At 36.4% G+C, this 17,363-nt stretch overlaps 1 protein-coding gene across 2 annotated transcripts in view; it reads left to right on the top strand.

Moving 5' to 3' along the window:
• LOC144444244 (constitutive coactivator of PPAR-gamma-like protein 1 homolog) overlaps positions 1-16,525 on the top strand; it is a 39,810-nt gene extending 23,285 nt beyond the window's left edge. The window contains exons 7-16 of one of the 2 annotated variants that reach the window (XM_078133691.1): positions 335-494; positions 1,211-1,423; positions 5,413-5,563; positions 6,294-6,552; positions 7,770-7,881; positions 9,068-9,274; positions 9,835-10,024; positions 11,175-11,310; positions 11,708-11,849; positions 12,339-16,525. In XM_078133691.1, coding sequence (XP_077989817.1) covers positions 335-494; positions 1,211-1,423; positions 5,413-5,563; positions 6,294-6,552; positions 7,770-7,881; positions 9,068-9,274; positions 9,835-10,024; positions 11,175-11,310; positions 11,708-11,849; positions 12,339-12,905 — 2,137 coding nt within the window. In that variant the 3' untranslated portion in view covers positions 12,906-16,525. The remainder of the gene's footprint in view (positions 1-334; positions 495-1,210; positions 1,424-5,412; positions 5,564-6,293; positions 6,553-7,769; positions 7,882-9,067; positions 9,275-9,834; positions 10,025-11,174; positions 11,311-11,707; positions 11,850-12,338) is intronic. The other variant, XM_078133761.1, reaches the window with a different exon arrangement.
• Positions 16,526-17,363: the final 838 nt, after the last annotated feature.

Consider the following 17,363-nt stretch of genomic DNA (forward strand, 5'->3'; position numbering starts at 1 on the left):
CAAAGGTCAGACAATGACTGGCATATAACCAACTTATGTAAATGACTAGAACATATCAATCAGATTTCTGATTAGAAATTAGTTCACACATTTGTCTCCATTTAGCGAGATGAAATAACATGACACAGACTCAGAGTATTCATTCTCTACTAGTCAATGACAAAAAACTAGTTATATAACTGGAACAATCCAAATATTACAATATTTTGGCACATCAGCTCAGATTTTTATTGATTTTTATTTCATGGCTATGTGATGGGTGTAGCTGTATATCTGTATTAGCTGAAATCAAGTAAACTTTGATCTTGATGATTTCCCACACTCTACTTTTCAGTGCTGAACACATGAGCTCGGAGACCAGTAGTACAACCAGTAGTAGTAGCAATGGCAATGACAGGGGCACACACACTGCCTGGGCTGATCAAGTAGCCCAACAACAACAACACCAACAGCCACCACTCTTGCCAATGCAAACACCTCCACAAAGCCCAGTGGTAAGTATACCAATGCAAACACCTCCACAAAGCCCAGTGGTAAGTTACCAATGCAAACACCCCTATAAAGCCCAGTGGTAATTACTGTTATGCAAACACCTCCACAAAGCCCAGTGGTAAGTATACCAATGCAAACACCCCTATAAAGCCCAGTGGTAAGTACTGTTATGCAAACACCTCCACAAAGCCCAGTGGTAAGTATACCAATGCAAACACCCCTACAAAGCCCAGTGGTAAGTATAGCAATGCAAACACCTTCAGAAAGCCCAGTGGTAAGCACTTTTATGCAAACACCTCCAGAAAGCCCAGTGTATGGTAAGTATACCCATACAATCACCTCCACAAAGCCCAGTGGTAAGTACTGCTATGTGAACATGTCAAGACTCTCTCCTCTGACTGCAACAAAATTTGTCCAATCCTGGTTGTTGCATCCTTGTGAATTATGGACATGGCTGTTCTCAGTCAAATAAACAACTTGATAAAGAAGCCATTGTAAGTGTAAGGAAATATTGAAAACAAGTTTACAATTGTTGGCAAAAACTAATGAAACCAGAATTGTACTGAATCACCTTATCTAAAGTTTGGGCAGGTCTTTGAATGTTCCAAACCAGTAGGTTCTTGTATCAAACTATGAAATATCAAAAGGAAGTTACCACAAAGTTAGTAAATCACATTCATTAGATGAAATATTTATGTGGATATCCTTGTTCTTTCAGAGTGCCTCCCAGACCAGTTCAGTCTCGTCAACACCGAGTTCTGCAAACTCCTCCACTTCCAATATTCCGTCCCTCATGTCACAACCTGTTCCCTTTTGTATGGTAGTGAGTGTGCCCAAGTTACCACGTGTTGCACCAGAAGTGTTGAGAATAGTCCATCATCGTCACCAAGAAGGGTTGATGATTCCACAAGTCTACCAGGTTCTTACTTCTGTAAGTATCTCACACAAGTTACATGTAGTAATGTCCATTGGTTATTGACAGTGCATACTACATGATGTAAGTTCACTCACACAAGCAAGCAAGCACGCACGCACACACACAGATGCATGCAGACACACAGACACACACACACACACACATATACATACACACACACCACATATTTCATGAGTTTATTTTAGTATATTGCAAATATATTTGTATCAGTTATTTGTAAGAAAACATTGGTTGTCTAACCAGTTTCAATTTTAATTATTTCATTGATAAAAACAGCTGAATTCAAAGAAAAGTGAAACAGCTGAATTCAAAGAAAAGTGATGATTTCCTTTGTTTCATGGGCAAAATTGAAACGTTCAATATCAGTAAAAACAGCAGTCTGACCCAAGTGGTATGCAAAGTCAGACACTTAATCTTTTTTTTTTTTTTTTTTTTTGGCGTTTGTGTCTCTGTTATTCATAAACAATAAATAAATCCTAAAAGTATGTGTCTGTAAATATCAAGAAGTTGAAATATTAGGTATGACTCCCATTTATTTTGCATCTGTGACGCCAAATGATCCAAATAAGAATGATCAGTGAGTTTTTTGAATTTGAAATTTGCCAAGATTGCCAAGTTGTTGTCATTTATTTGTTTCAAAGCAGACATAGAGTGCAAAATGTCGCCATCAATGACAATGTAATGAGACTGGATTGCTGTAAATTTGTGCCTGGTTGGGAGTACGATCACCTTACGTGGTGGGAACCCAGCTAATTATTAACAAGTCACCTGAAGGGGTCACTTCATTGACCAAACATCATAAATCATGTACAACTGAACACTCAGTAGACCTGTGCAGGTGTTTCTAAAATACAATATTTGTCACTTTATGAATAGTTTTAGCAAAATGTAAAATAAATAAGAAGGTGTAGATGGAAGCATTCAGAATGCATTACAACTCCCCCCCCAAAAAACAAAACAAAACAAAAACAAAAACAAAAAAAAACAAACAAAAAAACCGAACAAACCAAAAAACAAAAACAAAACCCCCAAATAACTACAAAAACAACAACACAAAATAGCAGTAAGTATATAGTTCCATACTCACGCTTGAGGAAATTAAGAAAATTGAATCCAGAATGATCATACTAGCAAGGTTTGAATGTTATCAATTTTTGAAAGCTAACAAGAACCTAGTTGGTTGTCTGTGCAGAATTTAGAAAGATTAGGGTCTTTGAAACATGTGAAAATTGTACAAATTGCATCTTATTGATATATTATTGAGTTGTATGACTTGCTACCTTTTCAGTACATTGCATTCTCCCTGTCAAATCTTACAGTGTTGTCATTTTTTTTCCATGTTTCTGTGATCTCCAGATAAATAATCTAGTTTATGAAATCATATCGAAATTTGTCATAGATATCAGAATGTCTGTCGTACAATATGTTAAAAACATGGGACTGTGAACATATTTTATTTTGGTGCTTGAAACGTTTGGTGGAATGACATTTGAGGATGTGTAAGGGTGCAATTAATTTGGTGAACTGTGCAAGGAGAAATTCAACAACAGCTGAATATAGAAGCACGTGTCAACTCTGGACAGATTAATGGCTTTTTAACAGCCAGTGAAACAGGTCCATGTCTTTCTCTCCACTTTTGAATATGTCGCCATCGGTTGTGAAGTAAGTGAGCTAATTTGCATATTAATGTACATGAAGTATGTTAGTGGAGGTTATTTTGTGTGTATACAGCTAAAATAAACCCATCATAGAATCGGATATATTAGGGATGATGTCATAGATTTTATAGCCAATCAAAATTAGCGTTAATATTCCTCTTGAAACTCAAAACATTGGTGTGTGTGATTGCTTTAAGTAATAAATACATTTAAGGTGTATATGAAAAAGTCTCATGCAAGGCTACCTAGACGTTTCATTCTCTCTCTGAAGTGACTACAGTTATCAACAGACAGCAATTAACGGAATGGGATGGGTACATAAAAAATTAAAGTTGTAGATAACGACAAACTGAGAAAAGGAAGCAGACTTGAAATTAACTGTACAAAAAAATTAAGCTCATAACAAGTCCTAAACTTGTGAGTGTGACACCAAATGACAAGAAGGAAGTAAGGTGATTTATTGACGGGAGAGCTTTGCTTGGTAATAGACACTGGGGGACTGTTTGGTTACCATGGAGATGAAATGTCTGGATCAGTGATGCATAGAATGTGGCAGTTACTTTTCATTCAGTTAGGGGAATATTAAAACTAACAGCTGCAGTCAAATATGATTTACAGTCATATTAGGGGCAACTAGGTAGAGCTGAACACCCCCCCCCCCCCCATTTGATAGCTTTCAGCAATCCCAAAATTTTGTAGAGTCTGTCAGTACTTACTAGAGATCATCACCACCCCTCCATTGTGATGTTTGATGTTTCATTATGACCCATCTAACTCCATGGTGATTATCACCTCCCCTCTAACTTGACAGTTTATCCCCCCCCCCCCTCCATTATACTTCACCGTGGCAACAATCAACCCAAGCACAAAATACAAATACAGTATGTGTTGTGTAGTAATCGTTTAGAATAAACGTACCTCAGTTGTAAGCTTTCAGAATTTAAGTAAAAAGTACATTTTTAGGAGATTACTCTTCTGTTGTGCAAGTCTAAAAACCTTGGCTATTAAAGTCATTTGTGGTTTATGTTTTTTGTTTTTTTTAAACTCTGGTATGCATGATTTAGCTGACTAATCCTATTGTATAAAATTGGAATGGAGAGAGTTTGTATTGTGTTTGAAAGTGAAAGGATGACTAGATCTCTATGTGATAATGCATATATAATAGTGATATTTCTGACCATATGAAAAGCAGATGGCATGCCATAAAAAATGATGGGTCCCCAGTTCAGAATTAGATAAGTGACAAGGGATGGAGGAATTGCCTAGAGAGTCTGGCCCCAGACTAACACCATGCTTCATTATGTAATGCCATTAAAGTAATACTCGTAAAATATCAACCCAATAATAAGTCCACTGCCTCGGAGGTGTCGTAATCTTAAATGCTGTTATTTGAAGTGTTGCAACCAAAGTAACTATATAAACTATCTTTGACTATAATTTAAACAATGCAAAGGATTGACTTTTATGCGTACAATACAGAGAAAGCAATCGGGTTAGAAGACATCAGGTCATAAAATTGTTGTAAAGAATCTCAAAGAATACATTTAATAGTACTTTTTTTTCTGTTTCTTGTTCCACGCCATAAAAATGATGCAGAAAATGTCAAAATGGAAGATTCAGCACACTTTGTAGTTGCTTGGTAAAGATATGAATATCGGTATTTTTTGAAAGTTGTATATTATGTTCTGTGGATTTGGTTGATTTCTTCATCCATCAGAGATCAATGTTTTGCTAAAGGGGATGATAAATTAAATTTTCATTGGTTCTCTAGTCAGTTTACTTAACTTTGAAAATAAAACTATATTAACCAGTGTGTGAAACTACAGTGTGCCATTTTCATATGACTTCTCCTTTCTGTTACCAGTATTGTGAAATCTTGGAAATCAAAGTAGAAAATAGGTAAAAATCCTTGATAGTTTAAAGAATATTTTATTGGTCAGTTTGTAGACGATCAAAGATTATTGGGCCATTGACAGAATATTGGTCAATTCATAGACAGTTGGTGGTTTCCCTTGTTATGGATGGAATTCAAGACAATTGGTGGTTTCCTTAGTCATGGATGGAATATAGGTCAATTCATGGACAACCGGACACTTTAATCCTACCACTGTGGACAGTTAAACGTAGACGTTCTAAGTCTTTTGTCAGGGGTTTTGATGTTCTTAGTCTTTCGTCAGGGGTTTTCCAGCAATGCAATAGGTAAATGATAATACAATACTAGATATGATGCAATTGTATTTTTCAACATGACATGAAACGAATGATGATCAACTTAGCGATGTGTTATTGTTACGACTTACACCTGTTATCTTGTGTCACTTTCAGGGAGAAATCAAAATTCCGTGTTCACTAGAAGACGAGACAAGTCGTGAGCTTCCATCTTCCGCCTTACTATTCCGACTTATCCGACAGTATGCATATGGAATACTATTCAGTTTACAACACCTTAACATGAGGAGGAAGAGGAGTGCCAAATGTAGGTACCTTCATCAATAAGTCTTTTTTCTGAATAACAGGCTCTGAAAAAGGACTTGTGTTGTGGCCACAGGCTTAGTTGTTGTGAACATAGTTTTCCTAACCCCAAACCTGTCTGGTATAGGTATTGGAGAATTCCAAAACTTGACCACACATCGATAACGTTGGAGTGGAAAATGATCATTTCTGGTCAAAATTATCAACTTGATATAATGGGATGGGGTTGGGGTGAACTTTGCTAATTCTGGAAGATATTTTTTGTACGATTTGTTTGTGTGTGCAAAACTAGCACTGAATGCTAAAAATTCTGTTTTCATATTGTGTATAGCTATAGCAGATAGGAGAAAAAAATTTGTTACACTCTGCAAACCAAGGTAAAGTCTCATAGTCAAAAACTGTGAAATAGTTCTGTATTGCTGCAGTTCTATGCAAGCAATAGGGAACTTGCAAACCCGCCATGTTGAATGTTGCATCATGGGAGATGTGATAATAAATACAAATGAATTAGCATTGTAAACAGTAATGTTACATTGTTTGTTACCACAAATAGTCAATTCATAGTCACTCTAACCATTGTGGCAGGTTTATTTTATCGGTAGCTCCAGATAAGATATTACGAAAACCACAGATAAACCCACAGTCCCTTTCATCTGAGCATGCTCAGTCTGGATTGCAAGTTCCCTATTACAGAGTGTGATATTACCTTACCTTGCTATCTATCTTTCCGTCAGTAATAAAATCCAAGAGGCAAATTATCATCAAAGAGTGGTGTGTACGTAAAGACAGCTCAATCCAGAAACCTGACTTGGTTGAAGCCATCTCTCTTCCCTGGCCTATACCACCATGTAGACAGTTGTGGACTGGCAGAACTCTTCAAGACAGAAACATCCGTACTCGTGCCTTCCTTTCCTGTATGTTGAGTGATACACCTGGTATGATGAAAAATTCCTATGTGCCAAGACATGCTATAATATTATGTACAGTGTTAAGGTAAGATTTCCTATGTGCCAAGACATGCTATAATATTATATACAGTGTTAATGTAAGATTTCCTATGTGCCAAGACATGCTATAATATTATGTACAGTGTTAAGGTAAGATTACCTTATGTGCCAAAACATGCTATAATATTATATACAGTGTTAATGTAAGATTTCCTATGTGCCAAGACATGCTATAATATTATGTACAGTGTTAAGATAAGATTACCTATGTGCCAAGACATGCTATCATATTATGTACAGTGTTAAGGTAAGATTTTCTATGTGCCAAGACATGCTATAATATTTTGTACAGTGTTAATGTAAGATTTCCTATGTGTCAAGACATGCTATAATATTATGTACAGTGTTAAGATAAGATTACCTATGTGCCAAGACATGTTATAATATTATGTACAGTGTTAAGGTAAGATTACCTATGTGCCAAGACATGTTATAATATTATGTACAGTGTTAAGGTAAGATTTCCTATGTGCCAAGACATGCTATAATATTATGTACAGTGTAAAGGTAAGATTTCATGTGTTAGATGCCTTCGTTTTACCAATCTGTAGTGAAATGATCAAGTCATGCGAAAAATGCAAGTCTGCATCTTTAGAGACCATTGAAATAGAATAAATGTAAAGCTGTGAAATTCCAGCTTCATAAATTCATAGCTGTCTGTTTATGTATTGGATGAAAACGTTTCAAATGTCTTCATAGCATCATCCCATACTCACAGTCTAAGAATTGAAATTACAAATCCAGTCAGATAGTGAAAGTAAATGGATTTAGTAGGGTTATTCTACGTAGTAGAGGAAAAATCTTTGCCTAAATGTATGCTACGACAAATGAATAAAAAATTATGACAAAAAGAGAAGATTAAAACACAAATGTAAAGATTTAGTGTCAAACTTTCATCAAATATTGATTATGGCTAATGTAATGGTGGGTGTAAATATTGATTGGCGAGATTGCCATAACAGACTAATTGATTGGTTGAGAGATTTCCACAAGAGACGACTTGATTGGTTGAGATTTTCACAAGAGACTAATTGGTTAAGATTTTCACAAGAGACTAATTGATTGCTTGAGAGATTTTCACAAGAGACTAATTGATTGGTTGAGAGAATTTCACAACAGACTTTATTGATTGGTTGAGAGATTATATTATATCATTAAAAAAATAAAATGATTGTAACAACTAAGTTTGTGTATTTGATGTAGGTATATGCTGCAATCAAAGTACCCAGTGTTACGTCGTCATGAGTGCGATGCATTCTTGGCCCAGAGTGTCAGCCCAATGTTACATGATCCAAACGCATTGCAAGAACTACAGGTATGTTTCAGCTACTTGGTATAAGTATTCACATATACATCTGCACTACAATGTAATGGACAATTGTTATATATCAGTTTATGAAGGTTGATTTTGTTTTTTAAAAAAGTGACAAAAATTATTTCACAAATGACGAACATAAGTTACCATAATTCCATAACTTGCTGTTTTTAGATTTCTAAGAAATTATACTAGTCTAAATTTCATAATCATTTTTAACCACAACACTTTATCTACCAATGTCCACATCATCTTCGCTGAATATTGCTGTTTCAGGTTCCCCACATGTAGGCAATATACTGCTCCTGTTTCAGGTTCTCCATACTTAATCTTTGTTGAGTTGCTCGTGTTTCATTTCCCCTTCCATATCACTGGCAATATTGGTCATGTTTCAAGTTCCCCTCATGTCGTCTATATCTGTATTGTTTCTGTTTCATGTTCCCATATCATCTTTGCAAGTATTACCTGAGTTTCAGGATCCCCACATTTATCTCTGGTAATGTCTACTTTTGCGATTTCTACTGACGTGAGTGTAGCACATTAGTTTTACAAGAAATAAAATAATGATAATGTTAATTCTGTTCAACATATTATTGGTATTTAATATAATTGTTTCTGTTTCATGTTTTCCACATGTCCCCTTTGCATGTGTTACCTGAGTTTCAGGTTCTCCACATTTATCTTTGGTAATATTAATCCTTTTCCATGTTTCCTTCATGTAATACATGTTGATGTTCCAGTCCCAGTTTAGGTTCTCCTAATGTTGCTCTTGTTTCAGATTCTTCACATATCTTTGCTGATATTACCCCTGTTTCAGGTTCCCCACATCTAATAGTTGCTGATATTACCCCTGTTTCAGGTTCCCCACATGTACTAGCTGCTGATATTGCCCCTGTTTCAGGTTCCCCACATCTAATAGTTGCTGATATTACCCTTGTTTCAGGTTCCCCACATATTGTAAATGTTGGTTTTCTGTTTCAGGTTCCCTTCATATCATCTTTGATAATGTTGCTACTGTGTTAAATTCTTCACATATCTTTGTTGATATTGCCCCTGTTTTGAGGTTCACAAGATATATTTGTTGTTCCTGTTTCAGGTTCCCCATATCTACATGTATTAGTTGGTTGATATTGCCACTGTTTCAGGTTCCCCACTTATACTATATGGTGATATTATCCTGTTTCAGGTTCCCCATATAACAGCAAGAGGTATTCAGTTATCAGCCATGTTTATGCGTGGTGTAGAAGCAGCCTTGGTAGCCAACGACTCATGTGGTCAGCCAGTGCCATGGAATGTATGCTGTCCCTGGCTCTTCTTTGATGGCAAACTTTACCAGTATAAATTATACAAAGCAACACAGAGCAAGTCATTAAAGGACATGTGTGATGGCCAGGTAAACTGCCTCTTGTCGCTTTTCATTGCAACAATTCTAATAATATTGGTCTCTAAGTTGATGGGCTACTGACATCAGTCAACCTGGGTGCTTAGTGACCAGTGTTAATCCCCCAAGTACAATCACCTATGCCATTGCCATCACCTTGTACATGATGTTTGCAGTCTATGCCTAAACAAAGCCATCTAGTAGCATTTCCTAAAATGGTATGTCTTTATACACAAGGGTAAAGTGAAGGCTAGATCTGATTTTATGCCTCTACACAGGCTTTAGACCTACAGCTGTCAGTGAAATTACCTAGGCAGACTTCAAATAATGGGTTACTGTCAAGGATTGTATATAATAAACTCATGCTCAGTGCTACACAGGATAAAAGGAAGAAGAATATTTAAGAATGATATTTATGGTGTGGTATTTTACAATAAAAGTAAGGCTAGGAAATTCCCAACAACTTGGGGTTTCTGGACTGTGTCAAAATGAAGGGTGAAAACACCTACCAAACTGTTGTCATGGTGACAACATGAATGACACTAAAGTATCACGTTGTCTTTCTCCCATAGATGGACCAAGTTGGGAAAGTGGAACGGATGCGTCAAGTGATAACAGAGGGTATCTTAGACAACCTAGTATATGCTAAGCCTACACTGCCTAAGATGATGAACAGTGGTATGTATGGCTATCCACCCATGTATCCAAACTATAGACCAGCTGGTACTGCCACTGTGCCACCAAACAGAAGACATATGGGAGGTACTACTTGTCTTGCTGTCCTCTCTTTTCTCTCATAAGACAGAAATGTATCACCTTGGACTGGAGTTTGTATTTCCTTGATTATTACAAGAGTTTGTACCTCTCTCACAAACTTCACACAGTTCATGAACAAGGCATATATCACAAGTTATCAGAAACTTGACTATTTATAGATTTGATGTAGTTGGTTGTAACGTGTGACAGAGATCCTAACTATATATCAAAATGTTTTGTATATATGTGTGTATACATGCATGTGTATATATGTACATCTTGCTTTGTTTATGTGATATGCTGTCTGCATTAGCTTGTGTTTGACCACTGCACTACTATAACTCTATCCTCCATGAGTAATAGCACTGGAATATCTGTAGACTTGCTGTTCGCAGTTGCTTTCTCTGTCTGTGTGTGTGTGTGTGTGTGTGTGTGTGTGTGTGTGTGTGTGTGTGTGTGTGTGTGTGTGTGTGTGTGTGTGTGTGTGTGTGTGTATCAATGTCTATAATGTATGTATGTATGTATGTATGTATGTATCTATATCTATGTCTGTCTGTCTCTGTCTGTCTGTCTGTCTGTCTGTCCGTCCGTCCGTCCGTCTGTCTGTCTGTCTGTCTGTCTCAGACTTGTGTATCTATGTCTAATTGCATGTTTGTATTTGTTAGAATGACTATCACAAAACTACTGTAAGTTTCTGTGTATGGCCATAGCTTTCCTTCAGTCTGTTTCATGAATTTCAACTCCTAAAAATTCTACTTCCTGCATTTGTGTTTTTAGTTTTGCTCAATTTGTTTTAAATCCCAACATTTAAGTAAAAAATAGCTGACTGCATTGCTTGCTGCATCTGATTGCTGTTAGTGTTAGTTTTAGCTTGTAGAGCACCTCTGTTTTAGAATATGTACTTCTATTTTCTCTTTCCTCCCCATTCCTTGCCGCTCTCCAATCAACAAGAATGAATTATCTCTTGTTTGTGAAGGTCTAGTATGCCATTAGAATCAATGATATCGTGTCTGACAACAACTAATGGCCATATTCACTCTGAATGTGGTGGCAGGTATCTATAGCATTTGTAAATAGTATAGATGATCACAGGGAATGAACTTTGATTTTATGAGCATACTGTATTTGTCCTTATCTCTCTTTGTTTCTTGTACAGGAAAGCAAGCATTCAACAATCGTGGTGGAAAGCTGGAAGTTGCAGGTGTTGTTGTTAGTGAGTGGGCAGGTAATAAAAGTGGCTTTGGAAGAAGTCATCATGTACCGCCTCACATGATGGGTGGACCTGTTAGAAGGTAAAACATTAAAATTCTTTGTTAGACACCTTAGAAAGAGTAAATATGGGCACTTTTTTTGGTGTGAGTGTTTTGCAAGTTGATCCCTCATTGTGTGCCAGTGGTTGTAGTGTTAGTAATGTTACTCCACCATTGTTCGCCAGTGTAGTTGTTAAATATATTGGTCTGGCAATTATCACCAGCATCGATGTTAGATATGTTGGTCGAGCAATGAATGGGTGTTAGTGGTAGACATTTTGGTCCAACAATGAGTACTGTTCATGTTGGTTAAAAACAGACAAAAGTATTTGATTGTATAATCGTTGTGAAAACAACCCAGACACTGTCAGTGTTAACATCATGATTGTAATAGTTTCAATTGTTACTGACCAAATCCCTGTTTTGTTGATTGATGCAGGGGAGGTTATGGTGTTGTATCTAGTGGTGCTGTAAGAGGGAGAGGCAGGGGAATTGGCAGAGGGAGGAGTGCAAATGAATATTACAGACATGGTGCTAAATCTGCAGCTGTTTGGGGTATCCCAGATACGGCTTCCAGTAGGGTAAGTAATAACTCATTTATTATTAGGCTACCCAGTGATCCAGTGAAAACGTAATTTAACATTTTAGTTAACATTTTTTATTAAACCTTCCAACATTTCAATTGTAAAGATTTATAAGCTTACACTCAGAATAGGAGTTTAATTGTATTATTACTTTAAAATATGGGTGGTAATCTGTAGAAATCTGCAAATCAATGTAATCATCTCTCATATGTAGGGATTAGGGGAATATTTCAAGTCACAGGTAAGCCTGGAAATCTTACTTTGTGTATGCAGGGAATCGTACGTTGTGCTTCATGATTTCATGTTGTCATAGCAACTCAAAATAGTAAGGAACATGTGAACATGTGTTGTATACCAAATTGTAGGGACCAGGTCATGGAATTATTGCCTGCTAGGGCTAGCGTATAATTTAGAATTTGAACTTGACTTGATTTATGATGTCACACATCTTAACAGTTATAATTGTCTGATTTCATTATTGCCCAGATGGAAGGAGGTGTTGGAAAACATAAAAAACGCACAAAGAAGAAAGGCCCAGACAGCAGCAAGACCCAAAAGGCAGCTGGAAGTGGTGGTGTGGGAAGGGGATGTACAGTAGAGAGTGGAGATAGTAGCTTTGAAGTTCGTGAACTGGCCAAGCCAGGAACCATAGAAACAAGAAAACAAAATGGCGACGCAGACAGTGAGAGTGAAAGTGAAGAAGTTGAGAGTGATGTAAGCAGTAGCACAACGAGTACAGTCGAGGAGCAAACATTACATGTACAGGGAGAGGATCAAACTGATGTAAATATTCCCGTTGAAAACCCTGAAGAACAATCTGTAGGTGATGACATAGTCAGTGCTGTTGTCAGTTCAGTTGTTGACAGTATTGCCGAATCGGAAGATGTGGAAGATTACCCATCGCCCACAGGTAATGGCAATGATGCCTCGCAATACCCACATAAGTTCAGAAGTCCGGAGCCTCACCAACTTCTACAGAAGAGCAATTCTACTGACAGTCCTGACAGTGGAGTCAACGTGGAGATGGGCAGGACACCGGAGAAAAGCTCATAGACTGTGAACTCTTGAAAACGAATGTAAAAAAACACAGCCCTGAACAGTAGGAGAACAAGGAAACTTTCTTAGATCTGTAGATATCCTTGGTCAGTAGTGGTAGATCAAAGCCAGTTCAGGTCTGATGGGCTTTCCCAACATTTATAACCAGTCACAAGAGGAGCTTTTTGTAACACATGCACTGCCATTTTCAGTACATCAACAAACAACTTTGTAGCAGGTGTTTCATTACATAGAACATCAACCAGACAACACACAAACAAACAAACAAACAAACAAACAAACACACACACACACATTTACATAGATGCAAACACAAAGATGCACACACACATATATACAAATCACACATGCAGACAGACAGACAGACAGACAGACAGACAGACAGACAGACAGACAGACAGACGGACAGACGGACGGACAGTCAGTCAGTCAGTCAACACAAACAGGATTTGAACATTTTGTATGAAGTAGACACAACTCTGTGGCCTAAACAAAATCTGTGAGCCCAAGAGGGTTGACAACTTTCAGTTATCTCTCAAACACAACAGAAATGTTCGTCGACATTAAAAAACCCCACAAAATTTAATTGTCCCCCAAACACCCATATATTTCTCAATACCTGTAACGAGTGTATTTATGGGAAACTAAACCCAACCTTTTTTTTTCAACATTATCACCATTTTAAGTATTTGATTGACTGTGTTACCACTACAAATAATTGGAAAAAGTAGTATTTTACTTATTTGACCAAAATCATAAAATTAAAAAAAAAAGTGATGGGACATTTGTACACTTTTTGAAAGGATTTTTTTTATTTTGAGCAAGGTTTCAGAGAAAGATAAGTTCAAAATGTGGTGAGCCCTGAAAGATCAATTCATGGAATTTAAAAGGACGTAACTATGTTTTGGAACGATAGATACTTTTTGAGAATGTATGCCACATCTGCTATACGTGTCACTGCCATTATTGTTGATGTCATAGGTCAGGTCAGTATCTTAGTTTATGTCAGATTTTTCACAAACTTTTAAATATATCATTAGCAGTCAGATGTGGCATTATTGTACAAGTTACCTAGTTTACTGTAACAGTTGTATACTGCCAGTTGAAACAACCGTTTTGAAGTATTTTTGCATTTGAAGTTTCAACCGAATGGAAAAAAAGTATGTTCAAATATTGTCAGTTTGCTGGAAGATCAGTATTGCCTTCCAAAAAAAGTAACCAAATTACCAAAAAAAAGAAATAATTAAATAGATTTTGTGCCTAAGGATGAATTATTGATGTTACACTCTAATGGAAACATAATTTGTAATGTCATTAAAATTTGATGGTTTTGTCCAAATATGGCAAACCTGGTTAGCATACCATATTTGGCAACATGGTGATGTAATAATACCAAATAAGGCAAATATGACTTGTTGAATATGTGCCATTTGCCCATAAACTTGTACGAATGGAGACTTGGCTGGCAGCCAAGAATTCTGAGTCATAAATATGTGATGAAATCTCATTTCTTATATTTTGGGTAAAAGATGAAACGAAATCAGTCATAAAGATGAAAAGAATGTGGCCATTTTTATGAAAGTTGAAAGGATGGTAGAACAGTACCTCTCGATTGTTGTGTATTAGTCATGACAAGATTTCACATCTCAGCTTTACCTTTGAATTTAAACAGTAAACAATTTGTCAATTCAGTGAGTCACTGCCAAGTACACACCATGTACTGTCGTAAACTGTACCTGTGTGCTGATGTGCCACATTCGGGGTATGAATGGTTGATTACTAGTAACAAATCATGTCGCCATATTTGACATCCAAGATGTCTGACATCAGTGATACGGTCAATATGAAAAAAAATCACTTCTGCTTAGAGCTTGACTGAATGACTCAATTTAAGCCTTACTCTTTTCACCATGTCAGAATTTTTTTCATTGTATTCTTAAATTTGAATCATATTAAAAAAAAAAAATTTGTGTTCCAGGTAAACGTAAATTTCATAAATTACTGCTTTTTGCCCTTCTAACCGTAAATTAAAAGTATCTTTATGTGGTCAGTGAATTGAGTTGTTGGAAATTTAGTGAGATATCAAAGATTGATTGTTGTCCTGCTTTCAGTACACTTAATAATCAAATAATACTGTTATGGAAACTTAAAACACAAAACAGTGCGAGTTAAAATGCTTTTGGAACTTTTCAATTGCTCCCATGAGGGTAGTTAATTGTGCATAGACAAAGAGTCTGGTAGTTTCAGACCATGTTGTATGGCAATTTGAACCTATAGTGTTCTTACCCCCAACTTGTAAAGGTCACAAATACCGACTTCTAAAAAAATAAGAGCACACATCGAACGAAAATGGGTACTGTCCTAAAACTGAATTTTGATGGAGTAAGCAGAAGAGTTTTGAAAGAAAGGCACTAAAAATATTATACCTTGATGATTTGCTAATAGAAGTTGGTAATTAAATTATTTATTCTGACTTTGATGAGATATAATTTCTTTTTATTCTGTTGCTAGTGTTTCTTTTGGTAAAAAACTTATAAACAATTATCGTAGCATATTCAAGTATATATACACACACCAAATATTAAACACAGCCGTATCTAGAAGCATTAATCATTCACATTAAAAAAAGTTAAAAAAAAAAAATAGCACAAATAGTAGGTGTTGGGAAAAGCTGCAGGCATAACTGTTATTATCTCAATTAGTGGCTTTCAGGCTTGTTTTTCTGTCAAGTGTTGGTGAGCTCTTTCAAAGGTGTGCTTTTGTATGAGGAAGGGGTATGTATCTGCTTGGTAGAATGGGGAACTTTTGCCATGGAATGCACGCAACCCATGAAAATAATTGAAGGGTTTAGGAAGAAGTACTAGTATGTAGGGTTCATTTTTTGAAAGTGTAAAAACCCTCTTACAATTGTCATAAATGGTGACTATTTACAAACATGCTGACAGGACTGGAAAAAAGTTAGAAAAGAGGCAATTCATGTACATGTATAACACATATTGATTTGATGTGCGAATATTTTCACCAGAAGTTCGTTGCATTTGATAGGTGTGCACGTGCTCAGTAACACAGCATATAAAGGGATATGAGACAGAAATGGCAAAAGTTTACCCAGCTTGTAAAGATTTAAAAAAAGAAAAAAAAAGAAAAAGTGTTCATTGACCATTTTGACTCCTGAAAGCGATGCATTTCACTATTTACGAAGGGAAGGAGGGTCAGTAGGGAGGGGAAAAGGTGGCCGTGGACATGAGCTAGATGTAGTGCTCAAAATAACTCATTGCTTGCTTTAATTGTATAGTGTACTCTAAGGCATTGTTCTCTGCTTTCAACATGTTCTGGAAACTGTATTTGGAAGTAAACATAAAGGGTGGATTGTAAAGGGAGAGGAAAAACATGACAAGGACAGGAAAGGTAGCTTTGTGAAGAATTGACATATGATAGCGTTTGAGAGTTTTCTTTACTTACAAGCTAGCTTTCCTAGCTAGACAACAACTCCTACTACTGGAGTATATGGCCTTACACTTATGTAGTCAAGAAACCCTTATCATAAATGGCTTTCTTCACTTCATGTACAACCTGTTGTACTGACAAGGGAGAATATATTCTACTTGTTTGTTATGAAAGCACAACTTTGTCGGTGTCAGTTTTTTGTGTGTGTGATTCGATGAATAGTGTGTGTTGGTATGAACGTGTATTACAAATACACCAACATATATATGAATATACTCTGCATGCACACTTTTGAACATGTTATACATACATGGATCTATGAATATGTACCACTTTTACATTGTAACACCCAACTAATAAAGCATTTTCCTGCTTGCTATACAATCGTCTATAGCATCCATATCAAGTGTAAAAATAAAATTGGTTTAACTATAAGACTAGCATGTAGCCTTTCTAACTGTAGTCAATTTGTAAACAATGTCAGTTATCAATGGGCAAACAAATTTCATTGTTCCGTAACTGATTATCTATATCTATATAAAAATAAAATTGGTTTAACTATAAGACTAGCATGTAGCCTTTCTAACTGTAGTCAATTTGTAAACAATGTCAGTTATCTAGGACATTGAGCACTTTGGTTACAGATTTATTACATTGAGACATGCCATGTACAGGGCTGATAATTACATGTAAAACAAATATGACTCTACTGTTACAATTGATATAGATGCCTTAAATGATTGTGGCAAGCGGGGAAAACCCTTTAGTTGTATTACACACATACACTGACCTATGAATATGTGTAACACAGATTGATTTATGAACATGCATTACTTATACACAGGACCTAAAAACCATGCATTACACATGCACTGTTCTATGAACATTTTACATGCGCTGTGACCAAAAATCACATTTCCCCCAAACCACGTGCCACTGGAACAAATGAGATTACCTTGATTGTAAGCCTGAACTCCTGTCAATCCTGGATCCAAACCAAATCCTTCT

The sequence above is a fragment of the Glandiceps talaboti genome, chromosome 1 (assembly GCF_964340395.1).
Source record: "Glandiceps talaboti chromosome 1, keGlaTala1.1, whole genome shotgun sequence".
NCBI classification, from domain to species: Eukaryota; Metazoa; Hemichordata; class Enteropneusta; family Spengelidae; genus Glandiceps; species Glandiceps talaboti.